The sequence below is a fragment of the Xenia sp. Carnegie-2017 genome, unplaced genomic scaffold (assembly GCF_021976095.1).
Source record: "Xenia sp. Carnegie-2017 unplaced genomic scaffold, XeniaSp_v1 HiC_scaffold_20, whole genome shotgun sequence".
Lineage (NCBI taxonomy): Eukaryota > Metazoa > Cnidaria > Anthozoa > Malacalcyonacea > Xeniidae > Xenia > Xenia sp. Carnegie-2017.
The window spans coordinates 674935-693835 of record NW_025813483.1 but is presented as its reverse complement, the minus strand read 5'-3'; the positions used below and the strand labels follow the sequence as shown (position 1 = coordinate 693835).

The window sequence follows — 18901 nt, the reverse complement described above, 5'->3', positions numbered from 1 at the left end:
TGCCGACACACGTCTATCTTTATCACACTTTCTGAGAGCATATTGTCCCTTAATTCTTGGTGTGTTGTCAAGCAATTTACTCCTTTGTTTGCCTCAGCAAAGCCTCTTATATACCATCATTCAAGCGCTTTGTGGCCAAAACACTCGATTGCCTTTTTGACAAAGTACAATGTCCACTTACACCAACTAAGAGTTGAAGGCGCTAAGCATTTGTTTCTCAAATTCAGCATTGTATTTCATCCGACGAGGACAAGTCGCTCTGCTTACTCTCCTGTTCGGAACCGCTTTCTTCACTAGTTTCGGCCTTCAATTCAGGTTCATATTGATAGGGCAGAACCTCACCCGGTTGATTTTCGTGCTCATCCATTACAGCAAAAAGCCGTAAAATACGCTTTAAATGTGTTGTAACGCAGTCAATCACAGTATTGTTGTTTTGACTGCTCACCAGCCAATGACGTCACTACCGCTCGAGATAATTTTATCAAAATTTTATCCAAGATGGCGCAATTTATAAAACTTTTGCTGCAAATATCTCAGCAACAAAATATTTTTGAGAAAATATTTTTCTATTTTAGTTGTTAGACATCACAAAGGTTCAAAAATATGCCATAAAAAGTTTCGTTGCCAATGTCCTTTAAAACTTTTTTTTCTTTCATAAGAAGTAAAAATTTTATTTCTTATCGACAACTTTGTGTTTTCGTGAATAATTTTTATTTCAATACAAACCCAACGTCAATAACTCACCGTTTTTGTACAACGATATTTATTCATTGTTGTATATTTTTTGTCACTTTATACTTTATGATTAGGTATGTTTGTCCATCGTTATCTTCAACTTTCACTTTTTCAATAATCTTTGGAAATAAACTTTTTACTTTGACCTTTACATTGATGTGGCAAATTAAACTGCGCAACAGAATTTAATTATCCTTAATGTTTTTAATTTTATTAATGCATTTTTGTTCTGTTTTTTGAGCAAATTATTAAAAATATATAAGAACTTTAATTTTGCATTGCTTAAATTATAGCATGCTTGGTTAGAACTATATAAAACGTTTTTTCTCTTCTCCAGTACTTTTATATTCATACGTTTTGATTTTAAAGTCAATTTCGCGACACAGCAATAATTAACGCAGCATTAACCATACACGTAATGTTTAAAATTGAGAAAATTCGAGCAATTGAACCAATGAATCGATACTAGCAAATATAGGCTGCTCTAAACTTTGCCTCTTTTGTGGATCATCTAAGCCTCGTGCGATTTCTGTTCATATCATTTCATATAAACGGTAATTTTTCGTAAAGATTTTCGTGAAGAATGTTTACATATTTAAGCCAATCATGCATAAAAAGAGAACGATGACAAACACTAAAATGTTTTCCTTTAAAGTGAACATTTTTTAACTTAGTCTATAATTCTTGTAAATAAAAATTATATTTATGTTGGTAGAGACATTTATTAAAAATCACGCTCTATCTAGTGTCTCAATTTGTTTCTTTCTGTAATATCACTGACTCACTTCCTCGTCTTAACTATATACATTATGAGCAAGCAAATATATGTCCTCGATGGTTTAACAGATTTTGAATTCATGCACATTGTTAAGATAAAGGTGCACTTTACATTTTTTAAGTTGAAACAAACTATAGTTTTGGTCCGTATGTATATGCAATGCGTATGATTGAACACATTATTTCGAACGAACTTTATAAATAACGAAAGAAACTGATTTATTCGTTGAAACTCTCAGCTTTATTTGGCCTGTGATGTTGAATTATAGCGAATTAATTTTTCGAGGACGACTTAGTTAGAAACACGTTTGCAATCTCAAAGTTTATCACTTTGTAATGCATCAATTTTCATATGTCAGTGAAATTTTGTCTGAGGACTTTGTGTCTTAACAATTTAATATTATTCCAAGTTTCCAAATTTTACATATCATAAAAACTTACCTTTTTTGAAGACGATATTTCTTGTTCGTTTCAACCCCTTCTACTAATGATGAACTTATTCTTTACCTCAGACTTCAGCACGTTTTCTTGGAAGATGCGTTTAATAACCAACCTTCACGCCGTTAAATGAGGAATTAAACTGAGCAATGGAATTTAAATTGGCTAAAGAATAGATTGTTATGTAAAGCCATAATACACATTGTGATTGTTATTGTATTTATTCATGATAGCTACTTTTGATTTGTAGTCAATATTATTAAACTCATCAAAAGATATAAAATTTATTTTGCGATGTAAACTTACTGTTTTAGGACAAAATAAAACGTTTTTCCTTTTCTACGCGATGCTTTCATATATACATTTGCTTTTAAAGTCTTTGATTTTAACTCAGTTTGTACGTTGTAGCTGTGTTACCATGGTTGTAACTGAAAACGTTTGTCTGGATCTAAAGCTTCGTCTCTATGTGTCAGTAGACCAAACCCAGATTTTTGTACGTTGTCGCTATACTAACGTGGTCAGGTCCAAATGCTTTCGTTTGAATTTCTATCGCTCGCTCATGAAAGTCTTTTGCTTTTTCGTAATTTCCCATGTCACAGTAATAAATAATAATGTTGACCTATATGTTGAATTGTCGTGAAAGATATATAATAAACAACAGTTTTTATAGTAATAAAGATAAACTAATATTGTCACGGAAATTTTCTGCTTAAAGTGGGTTTTTATAATATTTAAAACAACTGTCAAGTAAACAGCCAAGTATAACGGGAACGACGTCGTTTTCACAAAAACAATGTTAATCTCAAAACTTTTTGTTGTTTCATAAGAAGTAAAAATTTAATTCCTTATCGACAACTTTGTGTTCTCGTAAATAATTTTTATTTCAATAAAAATACAACGTCAATAACTCAATAACTCAAAAAGATGACACTGAAGATGACTACCGCCAAGGTTGTCGAAACGTCAATCAACAACAACAAAAACAGTCCTTCTCAGGACTATACCAACCTGGACAATCTACATTTACAAACATGTACAATATATTGTTGCAAATTATGTTAAAGTTGTGTTGCGTTTAATGGTACATTCGGGTACGTCGGGGACGATAGGGAACAATGCAGACAACATGTGTGGAACGGAAGTAGAGAAAGTGGAGAACGGAAGTGGTTGGGGCGAGACAAGAAGAGAAACGAGATACTTTGAGGAGTAAGAATAAAAATTGTTTAGGAAACCAAAGTTGTTATTGTGATTATTCTTCGTGTTCCGAAGACATTGGGACGGAGGTCAATTTTCGGAATACGTGGCACCTACCGACGAAGGATTGTTATTGTGATAAATTGTGAAAATTTCGTACGAGATATTACGCGTCCCATACAAACATGGCAAACGACGAAGCAAAACTCAACATAAAATTAGTAATAACTTAACTGAAGTTATCTGCTCAAAGAACAGTTAAAATATTAGATTCGGGAAAGCGACAAACTATCGAACGACAACTGAACGCACTCAAAACAACTATAAACGAAGCTGAAAATATTAAAAGAGCTGTAGAAGCAGCGAAAATCGAAAAAGAAGACGACCTTGAAGAAATCAGCGATTGGAATGCGGAAATCGAAACAAAAATAAGCAAAGCCGAAGACGAAATAAACAAGCTACAACATTGGCTGAACAATAGGAAATTAGAAGAGGAAAATCACGCTCACGAGGAGCAACTTAAATTTGAAGTAAAGCTTCAAGAAACAAAGGCTCAAGTAAATGCAAAAATTCAAAGTCTGGGGACTCAAAAATAAGTGATGAAGGTATGTCGGTGAGATTACCAAAAATAAATATTACGAAATTTGAGGGGGAATACATGGATTGGCCCAGATTTTGGGGACAATTTACAGAGACGGTGGACAAGTCAAATATAGCTGCCATCAACAAATTCACATATCTGTGTGGTTTCCTCAAATTAAGCTGACGAGTAGAACATTACCGCTTGCCACCGAAGGATACAATAGAGCGAAGTCAAATTTAAAAGATCAGTATGAAGAATTCGGAAATTATAAAAGCTTACATAAAAGAGATCATGGACTTGCCTCATATCTACGGACAAACCCGAGAAAGATTGCCGAATTTAGTGCGAAGTTAAATCACAGTGTCCAAGCCGAAACGCTGGGTAAACTGAAAGATGTCCAAGGAAATGTCCATGACTCTTGGCAAACTCCAGCCATACGTGGGGACCTTGTTAAAATGATCCAGAATGGGAAAGTTGTGACTTTTCCAAGCTTACTGGAGCAGTCAGACAGTGGACCAGGCGAACCAGTCTGCGAGAGAAAGATCGACACACCTGGATGGAGATCTAGAAGGTCAGAAAAAGTTCATAATTTTAGTGTTGGTGTGCGTCTACTGTGAGGGAAATCATAAGTCGGGGGAATGTAAAGTAATCAGTACTGTCAAGGAGAGAAGAGCAATTTTAAAGCAGGACAGCATCATGCTAACGCTCGCCCCAGCATGTCATCATGCAGAAATTGCCACAAACGACACCATACGAGCATATGTGATGTCGCCAATCGAGAAGAAACTCCAAAAACAGGTCAGACTGTGTTGACTACAGATGGATGTACTGGCGAAGGAATTTTCCCCTATTCTTGTTGTCAAGATAAATGGAATTACATGTCGTGCATTGATCGACTCAGAGGGTGGAAGCTCATACATATCTGCTAAACTTCAATGCGTTGAGGTGAAACCAATTGAGAAACAAACCACTAAAGTTGACATGCTTCTAAAATCAAAACAACAAGACTGGAAATCTATGATGGGAAGTTGAAGGATAGACAGTGATCATTCAATGAAGGTGAAGTTGATCGGTTGGAGAAAGAAGAGTTACTCACAGTGGCAATCCACACTTGCAATGAAACTTACAAAGAGAGTTTGAATAACCTGAAGAATGCAAAATTTGTTGATAATGATCAGGAAGCTCAATTACCTGTCCATTATTTTGGAAGCGGGGAATATGCACGGATAAAAACTCGCACGAATCCACTAATAAACTGAGCAACCAACGTGAAAAAACAAAACTCGGATGCTTTGGCCATGAGCCCTGGTGTTGAACCAAACAGTAAAAGGATGTTGTTTACCCAAATTTCTGCAGAAGGATTATGAATATCTTTGCAGGTTGGATGCTGGCCCAGTGACACTGTTGAACACGACCAATCAATAGTGTATAACTAATTCAGCAATTAACGCGATCGAGGGTTGGTACGAGACGGTCATCCCATGCGCAAACCAACTTTCCCATCAAACAAACAGAAGCATCAGAACGTTGGAATCTTTAGTGCGATTACTTAAAGCGAAAGAAATTAACTGAAGATTACAAACGCAGTAATCCAAGACCAAAAGCACAAGCATAGTTGAACCAGCAACTAACGTAGCAAAGGTAATGAATTCTGCATATTACCTGACGTAATGTATGCGACAGCGCAGTCCACAAAACTGAGAGTGGTGTACGATGCATCAGCAAAAGTCACCAGGAATCCTTCTTTAAACGAATGCCTGTACGCGGACCTCGCTAAATAACAAGCTGTGGAAGTGCTGGTAAGAGCGCGAAGTTTTCCTATGCAATCACTAGATATTCAAAGGCATTTTCCAAATTCGTGTACGCGAAAGTTAGGACTCTTTAAGATTTCACTGGCAATCAAATCCACAGGCTGATGTAGAAGTACTACGTTTCATGAGAGGTTTGATTGGTTTCTTCTTCTATTCCTACTTCAGGGAGTTCTCAAACACATTTGATCACTGGAAAAGCAAAGCTCCAGACGCAGTTGAGACTCTGAGAAGGTGTCTGTACGTTGGTGACATCATTTTAGGAGGATGCACTGTGGATGAAGAATTTTTAAGCTGAAATTGGAAGCTATTGATACTTTTGGTGTGACGCAACCTTCATAAGCATCAAATGCAAAGAGTTGAATGAAGGTAGTAAGCAAAAAACCGAAGAGCAAACAGCAGCCAAACAACAATTTGGGGCGCAGCCAACTGAGACGAAGATCCTGGGTACAACGTGGAATAAAGAAAAAGATACGTCAAGTGTACAAATAGGACATTGTTGGAAATTGCCAACGAAGCGCAAAATTTTAAGTCACTGACGAAGATTTATGATCCAATGGGAATTGCATCCCCTCTGCTTTTGCAAGACAAATAAATCTATTGAGAGGTGTGTGACCTGAAATTACCTTTAATTAATTGTAAATTGAAGCAGAGCTGGAGAAGTGTGACACCTTACCAAGCGAAGTGACCGTGCCAAGAGCAGTTCTGGCCGTTCCAGAACCGTCCAGCTTAGAGATTCGTGAATTGGGGATGCCAGCGGGCTGTCGTGCGCAGTCGTCTGGCACAAACCATCTGGAGCCACCACTAAATAAGCAGCGAAATCAAGACTTGCCATAAGAGGATTGATTATCCCGAGGTTAGAGCTTGTTGCAAGTCATATGGCCGCAAATTTGGTCTAGAATACTCGCAATGCGCTGAGACACATTCCACACAGAAAACACTACTGGTCAGATAGTACTGTAGCTTTATGGTGGGTTAAAGGAGAGGGTGATTATAAACAATTCGTGTCGCATCGAGTGGCAAAAAGTCTTGCAGTCAAACCGTCGATTGACTCCCAAAGTGAAGCAAAGGCGACGAGAGTAGTTTTGAGCACGACTATCCAGCGGTCAGATTTTGCAATATTCAGTGATGTTCTTGAAAAACATCCTTTGCGGAAGGCGATCCGTATTGGGGCGTGAGTGAAACGATTTATTGATAATGCTCGACAAAACAGCGATGGTAGAAGGCACGGGCCACCGACATCTGAAGAAGTGGAAGAGCAACACATGTCATGAATAAAAATGGTACAAGCCGGAGTCGCAGAAACCCAAAGTCTCAAACGGATCTTATTCAGTTAATGTGCAACCTGACGAGTGACAAGATTTTTAAGATGTCGGTCGGATACAGGAGTTCCCTATTTACTTGCCTGATGATGCTCTATTCACCGTGAAGTTAGTGGAAGAGGCATTAATTTGGAAACACCCATGGGGGAGTTATAATTTACGATGGCAAAGGTCCGTGAAGGTATCAGGTTCCCGGTCGTCGACTAGTCAAAAAGCAAAGGAAGAGATGCTACAGGTGCAAGAGATTCACGACCAAACCGTATCAAGCTCCAATACCTGCCCTTTACCAAAGACTCGAACAGAAGAAACCACGCCGTATAAAGTCTGGTGTCGATTTCGGTCCGATGTAAATTAGGAAAATCAAGAAGAAAGCCCATCTAGTGCTCTTTTCCAGTTTGACGCGAGAAGTCTATCTTAATTGTTGAAGAGTCTTGAGACAACTTCTTTCCAAAAGTCTAAAAACGGTTTATAGCAAGGTGAGGTCGTCCTTGCTGGTCTATTCGGACAATGCGAAAACGTTCCAAGCTGCAGTATATACATGGCAATGCAAGACAAGATTTTTCACATAAGTGCAATTCCAGATGTTCAGTACCACGACCACCCAGACTATACGGACTACCAAACTTCACAAACCACAAATACCATGCGACAAATTGTATCATCTTTTGGTTCGCCTAATTTACGAACTCTCAGTATTTTGACTGACATAATTGCAACCACTTCCTTACAAACAAATCAAAACACAAGCTACAATCCACTGAAACTTTCATTAAAAACTGGAGCACTATACAAATACGGACAACTATATACTCAGTGTCTTTGATGTAAAATCACTGTTCACCAGTATTCCACTTAATTCCATTCTACTTGTACAAAACCCTCATTAAACACCACGGAGATTGCCGCCATTACAGATATAAGACAACTTATAACTCTAATTCTGAATGTTCCAAATATTTACAAACCCAACGAACCCAACGAAGCGAACAACTCAGTGACAACATCAACGATACCTTACATCAAAGGTACGTCTGAGACTATCTCGCGTGTCCTACGACCATATAACATACGTGTCGCACATAAACCAATTTAGAAATATATAGTAGCCAAAATTGATATATGAGTACTCGTTGCATAGTATTTTTATTCAAACATAAAAGGGGAACACAAACCGTTATTACAAAGTAAGACAAATTTCAAAGCCACTGGATGTTAATTTAGCTAAACAATTAATTTAACTCACGGCGAATTTCGTGGTGTACTTGATGAGCAATCACTTGATGCTGATGAAAACTGTTCTGCCATTTCTTGCCTTTGCTAAAGCAAAATGTAAACATATTTACTCACAGATAAATATCAACACATCAATCACATACCAGACTCCACAGACAATTGTAACAGGTGAATTAAAAGCTGAATACTTACTTTAAAACTTTTTGTGAAAAAATTCCATCTTCGATGTAGGACGACGTGGGATTAAGCAAAGACGCCGCGTAGAAGCACGACAAACTCAACGACGCACGCACATGCGCATTGGTTTAAAATTCATTTCTGCTCGCGTTAGATGATGCGTCAAATCAAGGTCACTAATCACAACGTTACGACAAGTACTAACGAACATAAGGACAAAGAACAACAAACGAACGGTGCAGTATACAAAATAAACTGCTCCGACTGCCACGCCTCCTATATCAGGAAACTGGCAGGAACTTAAACATAAGACTTACTGAACACAAGCGGGCTACTAAGAAACAAGACAAACTAATCATTGCCGAACATCACCGAATCACAAAGCACAACACACTGGGACTCGGCAAATGCATTACTTACAGTACTGACTATAGACAACGGCTTACATTAGAAAGTTGGTATGCCAACTTGGAACAAACCCCCCTGAACAGATCACAGCAATTACCGGCACCTTACAAACGACTTGTTCACAATATAAACAAACGATCAACTAAAAACATTACACTTCACACTAATTCACAATGACAATACACAATTGATTTCCACACATTACAACTAAAAACACACTAAATCACACACAGCATAAAATAAAATATTTCACTTTCACTAATTCACAATGATTAACATTTCCTGTACACACAATACAATGACGTAAGAACCAGATAACAAATACAGCTAACCAGACATTTATCTCATTTGACTCTGAGAATGTGCTGAGGTTGTCGAAACGTCAGTCAATAACAACAAAAACAGTCCTTCTCAGGACTATACCAACCTGGACGATCTACATTTACAAACATTAAAGCTTTAATGTTTGTAAATGTTTTTACGGGTTCAAACCCTTTACTTTATTAAAGCTTTAAGTTACTTAAAATTAAAGTCGGAACAGGAAAATTACCGGATGAAGAAATGTCAGTAAATATACGTGATAATTCAAGTTGTCATTATACAATGGGATGTCATTTGTTTTCTAATAACGATATTATTATTTATTGTTTTAATAATCTATTTAAATGATGCACAAACGACTATCTGCATAGCTACATGTGACATGGCGAGAAATTTAATATTAAAGTAAATGGTTTGAACCCGGGAGTACCGTTACATGTTTGTAGATGTAGGTCGTCCAGGTTGGTATAGTCCTGAGAAGGACTGTTTTTGTTGTTGTTGACTGACGTTTCGACAACCTTAGCGGTAGTCATCTTTAGAGTCAAATGAGGAGTAAACGTCAGGTTGGCCGTACTTGTTATCTGGTTCTTACGTCATTGTATTGTGTGTATTTCCTGTACTACATTTCCTCAACATTTTCACGTTTTCACAGGTATTTCATCTTGGTCGAAGAATCTTTAATCTCAAAACTTCATCTTTACTAACATTTACAACATTTTTATCTACAGCAATCACCTCTCTTACACATAGAATTTATTTTTCTCATGCCATTTTATCACACTTTTGTTATCTGTTATTAGATTTCCATCATAACTTTAATTTACAGCATATCTTTTGCATCTCTATATTTAACCTTGCGAATCTGTATGAATCATTCTTTCCTTCTCCACAATCTTATTAATAAAACAAGTCATCATATACCTTTTGTTTTGTTTTTGCTAATACAAATTTAACATTACGATATTGTATTTGTGCTCCATTTTACTATCTTTAGCTATTTTGTTATATTCCACATGGATCGTATACCGCTGGTCAAAGAGCGAATGTTTTAATAAAACGAAGTACATTACACAAGCTTCATTAGTTAAGAAAATATTTATTCAAAATTTAAAGGTTAAATTTCAACCACGTGTAATATATAACAAAATCACAATTAGTTTGTTCAGTTTTCTCAATGTGAGTGGAAAGAAGACTCCATATCTTCTTTCCATTCTTTTTCTTATGACACACTCCTGCACTTCTTCATTCCTCCACCGAACGTCCTGATGTACTTTACTTCCTCACAACATACAAGCATTTTTCTATCCGTACCCCAGATCACATTTGCTAGAATAGCCAGTCCTCTGGAAGCACATCCTGATCACTTACAGCTGTTTCAACTTCTCCACATAAACTACACAACACTCTTTCTTTTTCAGTATCTAATACTTTCTTCTTTTTAATATCCTTGTCTAATTTATCATCCTTTCAGCTATAGCTATCGCGCACACTATTATTTTGTGCTATCTAGCTACACGCCCATGGCTCATCTGCCACTACATTCACCTGATGTTCGTCTCCCTTATGAAAAAATCTATTTAATACAGCCATTTATATTATTTTCGTAAACTTCCCCACCAACTGTCTTTCTATGTTCTTATTGTGAACGCAAAACCTGCTCTTTATTTCCTCATCACCTCGGTTGCCTGCATCGACATGTCCTTTGAAGTCAGAACCAATAACTATCCTCACACTTCATGAAATTTTTTGTACCATTTCATCTTTGGCACTAAAAAAATATCTTCCTCTAATTTGCATTCTACATTTGGAGCTTAATATGAACCACCTATTGCATTAAACATCAAACCTTTAATTTTTAACTTCACGCACATTACTGACTTTTTATTCTCTAAATAATGAAACAGAGACTTTGTCGTGGTGACAAACTTAAAGATGGATTTGAAAATAGCAAATACTATGGTGAATGGTGATAATAACAATGTATTAGTTCTTAAAAGAACTGTTTTAACCAGAACACTAACCCAACAATTCAAAGGAACCGTTATTTACAGCTAGAAAGAGACACTATGCATTTCGACAGACTACTCGTCAGGTGTCAACGTTTGCTAAATGAGAACCTCCAAATCATGCTATATTTATAATGTTACAAAAGGTCAATGTCATCCCTATTTTTAGAGATGACACTTAAAACAGAGACAGATTAAACACGTAATCCTTTTGTCGGCAAAGGACAAGATTAGTCAATTTAATTAATACCGATTCCAGCTACGCGTCATAGAGTTAGATATTTACTTTTTCCCATTACATTATGTCCACCAACTGTCTAGCTTTTACTTACACTGTCCCAAAATTTAAAGTTCTTACTTCATGTAGTGCTCGACACTCATTCGTCAACTTTTTCTTTGTGAAGATACGTTTTCTCCTCTTTGCAGACCTACAGTAATTCAATTCCATTTTCAGCAGGCTGTGCGACTGATCTGGTATGGAAGACAAAGAACTGATTTACATATTTCATTTTGGCAATGGTTTTTAAGCCGGATGTTCTTCCTTAAGACGCAACCCTCTGCATTTTTCAGGCATTTGACTGGCACATGTAAAAAAATATTGATGTATAAATTTTAACTTTAATTAACTTCCTTAAGATCTTTCCTTCTACAAATTCATACAACTGCATGATATATTGTTATATATTGTATAAAAATATTTGAACAGCGAGTGAGTTAACTTCAAAACAAAAATGCAGCTCTCAAGAATTGTTTCATTCTTTTTTATTGCTAAAAGGGTATAAGTTTCCAGTTTTGATCCTCCAGTAACCTTGGACACAATACAAAAACAATTCTATATTTCAGTGATTAATCTATTATAATAAGTGTAAGGCTAAATATAAAACTCTCCTATATAAATTGGAGATGTTTTGAAATTGTCAATACGGGCGTGGTGTGTAATATACTTCAACAATATATAAGTAAGATGACAAGATGCTTTCCAATCAAGCGCCATCATTGCATGGCATTAGCACATTCACGAAAACAGCCACAGCTCTCACAGTTTTCTTCACCAAATAACTTTTTTAAAGCCTTACTCAGTTTGAAGCATATATAATACCTATACCCTGGCTCGTAGAGTTCCTCGTGATAAACTTCAGCAATACCATAACCAAAGGGAATTCTTCTTCCATGCTCATCCCGAAAATATACTAGCACGCCAGACTCACCACTTTTAAGGAAATGTTCTTTGCTTTTCACTAGAACGGCATCCTGATACACGACCTTCCTTCAGGATCATTACAGGAAAAAGAAACATCATAAATTTTCCCAATTTTATACCTCTCATACTTTTTACTTCAACTGTCTCGTGCTCAACATGAACTCGTTTATTCAGCTCCTCCATACATTATTCCATGAAGGTCTATGTATTTTATTTCGTCTGCAATTTTCTTTAAAATCTTCATTGACTTCTATTGACAAAATGTCCATATCAGTTTGTAAATTATAGTCGCTGAAATATCCTAAGTGAATATTGGGTTCTGAAGATGTGTAGTTGTATTGATTTGTATTCAAATGTGATTTGAATTTTTGGGTCATTTTGTTTTGATTGAGCATTTCATAAAGTTTGTCATCACCATCTCCGTTGTAACAAACATGACAACAGGTCAACGCGTAATGTTTCCCGTTCTGATAACAGAACATCGTTAATGTGCCTCTTGAAACTGTCCGACTGTTTCTTTCTACTGCAATCTTTGATAGCAGTTGAAGCTTTGGTGTTTTCGATGGTTTTGGACGAAATTCAAAGTACCTCGAAGCATTCGGTCCAAACATTTCATCGATTTTATCTTTCAATTCAGCTTCATGAACATTCTTGTAATCAACTGTGATAAACAAATGGAAATATGGTAGTTTCTCGTTTGGACCGACTTTTCCATAAATGCCCGCATCCAAAGCAAACTGTAAAATAAAAGTGAAAATAAGAAATTCGTCGTGCTAATAAATTTAAAATGGCTCTGAACAGCGTATTTGTCATGGTGAATGATAACCCGTCATGTAGCCACCTGGCAGAAACTGGCTTAAAAGCACATAATTTCCGAAAAAAATAAAACTCTTAGCTGCAAATCCGAATACACTCACTTTGCCTCACCATCTTAGACACTGTCAACACTCAATTTTCTCTCAAACTTATAGATCTCTACACATACGCAAACACAAACCGATCTCAACCAACAAACGTGATATTTCAATTAGTGTTTATGACACTCACAATGCATGCCATGTAAATATTTATGACACTCACAATACATGTCATTTGACTCTGAAGATGCAAAACGTTTGTAGTCGTTAGCAAGTTGTTCGCTCTGTCATCCAAATGTTCATAATAAAGTAAATGGTTTGAACACGGGAGTATCGTTACATGTTATAGTCTCTGAAGATGACTACCGCTAAGGTTGACGAAACGTCAGTCAACCACAACAAAAACAGTCCTTCTCAGGACTATACCAGCCTGGTTGATCTACATTTACAAACGTCTAAGACTTTATTATAAAAAATTATCCCTCTACTGATTACTACTCCATATGTGTCATATGCATGTCCTACTGTATATTTAACATTGTAAATACTCTGCTTCATTTATAAATTGGTGATGACTTAATGTTATAAGTCGATTGTCTATATTTTAAATGCTTAATTAATCTAGTACTATTAAGATCATACGGAATATCATCCTCTTTTACTAAGAGTAAGACCCTAGACGTGACTATCGAGAAAATAACCTTTTGAGCTTTATGTGCACATCTTCTTTAATGTCATATTCATCATCAAGAAACATCTTTTCAAATAAATGATCATCATCGGAATTAAAGAGATCATTTGACGCACCATAACCAGGGCCATTATTGATGAGATTATCATCACTAGAACTGTCATCTCTAGTAATGTCATCATCAGAACTGTCATCTCCAGTACTGTCATCATCAGAACTGTCATCATTAAAGCTTTCATCATTTTTATGACGACTAAGAGGACCTTTGAAAATTCAGAACAAATAATTGAATTGATAAATTAACGAAAGGAAATGCATAATGTATTAATAAACAAATATTACATAGATCAGAAAAAATTTTAAATCGTTTGAAGCCTAGCAACTTTATGAACTTAGTATGCTCGCATATGATTAGCAAATTCAAAATGAAAAGCGCTTACGAATACCGATTATTTGGGTAGCCCATTGGGGTAGCCTCTCAAATATATCGCCTCAAAATGGACTAGAATAATGAGCACAGTTTGAATACTGTATGTGTTTTGTTATTAAAAGCACCAAACTTCTTCAAGGCTTGAAAATGAGCTTTTTGCTCATTGTTCACTTGAATGACTCAGTTGAACTGTCACAAACCCTTTCTGTATTTTCTGAAATTCCTCACTCAGAATGCGTAATACGTGACTGGGGTCACATCAAGGAAATTACAGCCCTTAAGATTTCTCCCCAAATTTTAATGATAAACTTTTGCCACAAATACTACATCGTCAACAGTTTGTTTTCAATCACTTTTCGAAGGTATAAGAGATGTCATTCTCTTTACTGATAAATGATTGATTAACGTATATACGACTTGTATTTCCATTTTGGGGTCAAAGAGCTATGTTTGCGTAATATTAAAGTAATAACATTTTGAACAAAAAGACTATATTTTTGACGACTTTATGCAAATAATGTTTAATCTTTGAAAATGAACGCTTGGTAAATCCATGCAGATAATATTAGCTAGTATTCTGCCCTATATTTAACATACCAACAAAGGACTATGATCATGCAGAATCGAACTCCTTTTTATTTTGGTATTAACAGATGACCACATCCAGGCAATATAACTTCAAGTGTATGTTCTGGGTTTTATCTAATACTTTTCAACAACAGTACGATAAGATTAGGGCTCTTGCCATTCTTTGCCGATTGCAAGTAACTTTTATTTGATCTTTGAACGCTGATGGAGCCTTAATATCATGCAAGTATTTCATTGAGTTTATTACACAAAGATTAACAGTTGTCACGCGCTAAATTTGTTCTCATTGTGACCTCACTTACTTCGACATGCAAAATTTAGTTTTGCCTCACAAAAGTTTAACGATGAGCTGTGGTCATGTGTTCGTTTATTTCAACAAATGCCAAAGAAGTTCATTTTAATGAGCTTCGCAATAAAATGACCCTAACAGTTTTCAACTCTCACATAGCTGCGCATAGCTACTAATGAAATTAAAAAATAATATGTATGTATTCAAAGCAAAAAGTGATTTAAAACAACTATATAGCTACTATTGATTAGTAAATTACTTATTTAGACAGAGCGGTGTGCCGAAGGCAAATTATGAAAGTAGTTGGAAATAAGTCCTTAGCAATCCATTTATTTGAATATAATTTTAAATACCAAAAAACAGTGGTACATCTTCTGTACTCCTGTAAGTTTGCTGAACTAAAACCGCTTTCTTTGTTATAGTCAGAAAAATGTTTTTTAAAAAATTATCATGTGGTGGTGAAAATATGAGCAAAAATATTGGAATATTTTCTGATGGATTAAAATATTTTACATATCATCTTACAAAACAATATACCTAATGTAGCTACTACAAACATGAATTTTTATTCATTTTTAAGAGTAAATCTCTAAAATATGAATTACCTGGTTGAATCTTAATGAATTACTTCAATTCATATGCTATATTCAGTGAAATATCTAAACAAGACGTACGCATACCTTCTTTTATGTTTTCTGCACCATGCATATGACTTAGCAGAACTTAAACCTTTATAGTGAGCTATCTATAGCCGCTGATAGTAAAATTTACTAAAGAAAAAAAACATACCTCGTTTTCTGTTTTCTTTACCTTGCGGAGCTTGTGGAGTTGAATGACTTCCAATAACTTCATCTTTATTCAAAGCTATAATAATAATTATACAATATTATCTGGAGTAAAATTTCACAATATAAATGTTTTTACTGTTTTATTTAACATGCCTAGTGATATTTTTGATTTTCTGCAACCTAAAAACCGCAGGCTACAGCAGTGGGCAGTTTTTTACGATGTCTTGGCGATTGTCTGAAGGTGATGTTTTTTCGCAATAAATTTGTTTACAAAGTGAAATTTTAATGTATTCAGATGGTAATTGTTATATCGAAAGTTAATTTTACTATCTAGACGAAGAGAACGTTGTCAAAAGCTCCACTTAACCAGCTGCATCGGCCATTTTGCAATGTGAATTTCTTTATAATAAAAACATTATTTACAGTTTAGGTCAGTAAGTACTGACGTTTTAGTATTAACGTCCAATCAAGCCGTTAAATAATACATATATTCATGACAAACAATGCATTTAACGAAAAAGATATTTTCCTGATGGCTAATATGTACAACTCTGAAGCAAAAATGCAAGGTCAGAGAAAATTATTGGTTAAACGTTTACTCTGCATTTTATTGGTATTTATACAAAAACGTTTGCACGTTTCATCGCAGTAATTATATATAAATTGTGCATGCACCAACACGTTTACAATTACTTCAAAATATTAACATCTATATAGTTACAGCGTAATACAATTTAGTTTGCAGTGCTATAAAGGCAGCCTGGAGAGTGATTTACATCTTATATGGAAAATGTTTTCCTCTTTTCAGCAAAATATATCGTTCATCATGTTGCTCATCCCTAATTGTCACGTCAAAGAATTCACAAATGTAATCATTGTTGACATTAAAAAAAACTATAAAGTCAAACAGACAAAAAAATGTGTAGAAGACTCGACTTTGTTTTAAAGTCAATAGTTTCACATTTTCATCATTTTCAAAAAAGTCATCGATCAGATTTTTAAATTTCTGTAAAAAATATATGAAATCATCAAGATTTTATAATTATTACTCATTCAACTTATCATCTCACACTTACTTTCATCATCAGCAACTAATTTGTTTTTTACAATTTCAATCGCTCGTTCATAAAAATCTTTCGCTTTTTCGTACTCTCCCATATCATGGTAAACCAAACGCAGATTGATGTACGTTGCCGCAATATTAATATGGTCAGCTCCAAATGCTTTTGTTTTAATTTCTATCGCTCGTTCATAAAAATCTTTTGCTTTTTCGTACTCTCCCATTTTACTGTAAACCAAACCCAGATTGTTGTACGTTGTCGCAATATTAATATGGTCAGTTCCAAATGCTTTTGTTTCAATTTCCATCGTTCGTTCATAAAAATCTTTTGCTTTTTCGTACTCTCCCATATTTTTGTAAACCAAACCCAGATTGCTGTACGTTGTCGCAACATTAACATGGTCAGGTCCAAATGTTTTTGTTTGAATTTCTATCGCTCGTTCATAAAAATCTTTTGCTTTTTCGTACTCTTCCATTTTACTGTAAACCAAACCCAGATTGTTGTACATGGTCGCAATATTAGCATGGTCAGGTCCAAATGCTTTCGTTTCAATTTTTATCGCTCGTTCATAACAATCTTTTGCTCTTTCGTACTCTCCCATATCTTGGTAAACCAAACCCAGATTGTTGTACATTGTCGCAACATTAACATGATCAGGTCCAAATGCTTTTGTTTTAATTTCTATCGCTCGTTCATAAAAATCTTTTGCTTTTTCGTACTCTCCCATTTTACTGTAAACCAAACCCAGATTGTTGTACGTTGTCGCAATATTAATATGGTCAGTTCCAAATGCTTTTGTTTGAATTTCCATCGCTCGTTCATAAAATCTTTTGCTTTTCGTAGTCTCCCATATCTTTGTAAACCAAACCCAGATTGTTGTACGTTGTCGCAATATTAACATGGTCGGATCCAAATGCTTTTGTGTCAATTTCGATTGTTCGTTCATAAAATCTTTTGCTTTTTGTACTCTCCCATTTTACTATAAACCAAACCCAGATTGTTGTACGTTGATGCAATATTAACATGGTCAGGTCCAAATGCTTTCGTTTCAATTTCCATCGCTTGTTCATAAAATCTTTTGCTTTTCGTACTCTCCCATATCACTGCAAACCAAACCCAGATTGTTGTACGTTGTCGCATTATTAACATGGTCAGTTCCAAATGCTTTTGTTTCAATTTCCATCGTTCGTTCATAAACATCTTTTGCTTTTTGGTACTCTCCCATATCTTTGTGAACCAAACCCAGATTGTTGTACATTGTCCCAACATTAACATGGTCAGGTCCAAATGCTTTTGTTTTGATTTCTATCGCTCGTTCATAAAAATATTTTGCTTTTTCGTACACTCCCATATTATGGTAAACCAAACCCAGATTGTTGTACGTTGTCGCAATATTAACATGGTCAGGTCCAAATGCTTTTGTTTGAATTTTCATCGCTTGTTCACAAAAATCTTTTGCTTTTTCGTTCTCTCCCATTTTACTGTAAACCAAACCCAGATTGTCGTACGTTGATGCAATATTAACATGGTCAGGTCCAAATGCTTTTGTTTTAATTTCCATCGCTCGTTCATAAAAATCTTTTGCTTTTTCGTACTCTCCCTTATCATAGTAAACCAAACCCAGATTATTGTACGTTGTTGCAATATTAACATGGTCAGGTCCAAATGCTTTTGTTTGAATTTTCATCGCTCGTTCATAAAAATCTTTTGCTTTTTCGTACCGTCCCATTTTACTGTAAACCAAACCCAGATTGTTGTACGTTGATGCAATATTAACATGGTCAGGTCCAAATGCTTTCGTTTCAATTTCCATCGCTCGTTCATAGAAATCTTTTGCTTTTTCGTACTCTCCCATATCTCTGTAAACCGCACCCAGATTGTGGTACATTTTCGCAACATCAACATGGTCAGGTCCAAATGCCTTTGTTTGAATTTTCATAGCTTGTTCATAAAAATCTTTTGCTTTATTGTATTCTCCATTTTTCCACAGCAAT

General features: G+C 35.5%; 1 protein-coding gene and 1 long non-coding RNA gene across 2 annotated transcripts; both read right to left on the bottom strand.

The window, feature by feature from the left end:
• Positions 1 to 2422: 2422 nt before the first annotated feature.
• Positions 2423 to 8172, bottom strand: LOC124443081. The gene is made up of 2 exons (XR_006947481.1): positions 8101 to 8172; positions 2423 to 2569 (listed from the first exon to the last, which is right to left on the bottom strand). It is a non-coding gene; the product is annotated as an uncharacterized LOC124443081 (long non-coding RNA).
• A 3823-nt stretch (positions 8173 to 11995) lies between these two features.
• On the bottom strand, positions 11996 to 16229 carry LOC124443323. Its single transcript, XM_046993827.1, has 5 exons — positions 16214 to 16229; positions 15848 to 15922; positions 13762 to 14014; positions 12911 to 12940; positions 11996 to 12269 (listed from the first exon to the last, which is right to left on the bottom strand). Exons 1-5 carry the CDS (start codon positions 16227 to 16229, stop codon positions 11996 to 11998), a joined length of 648 nt encoding a protein of 215 aa, XP_046849783.1.
• Between the last annotated feature and the right edge of the window lie 2672 nt (positions 16230 to 18901).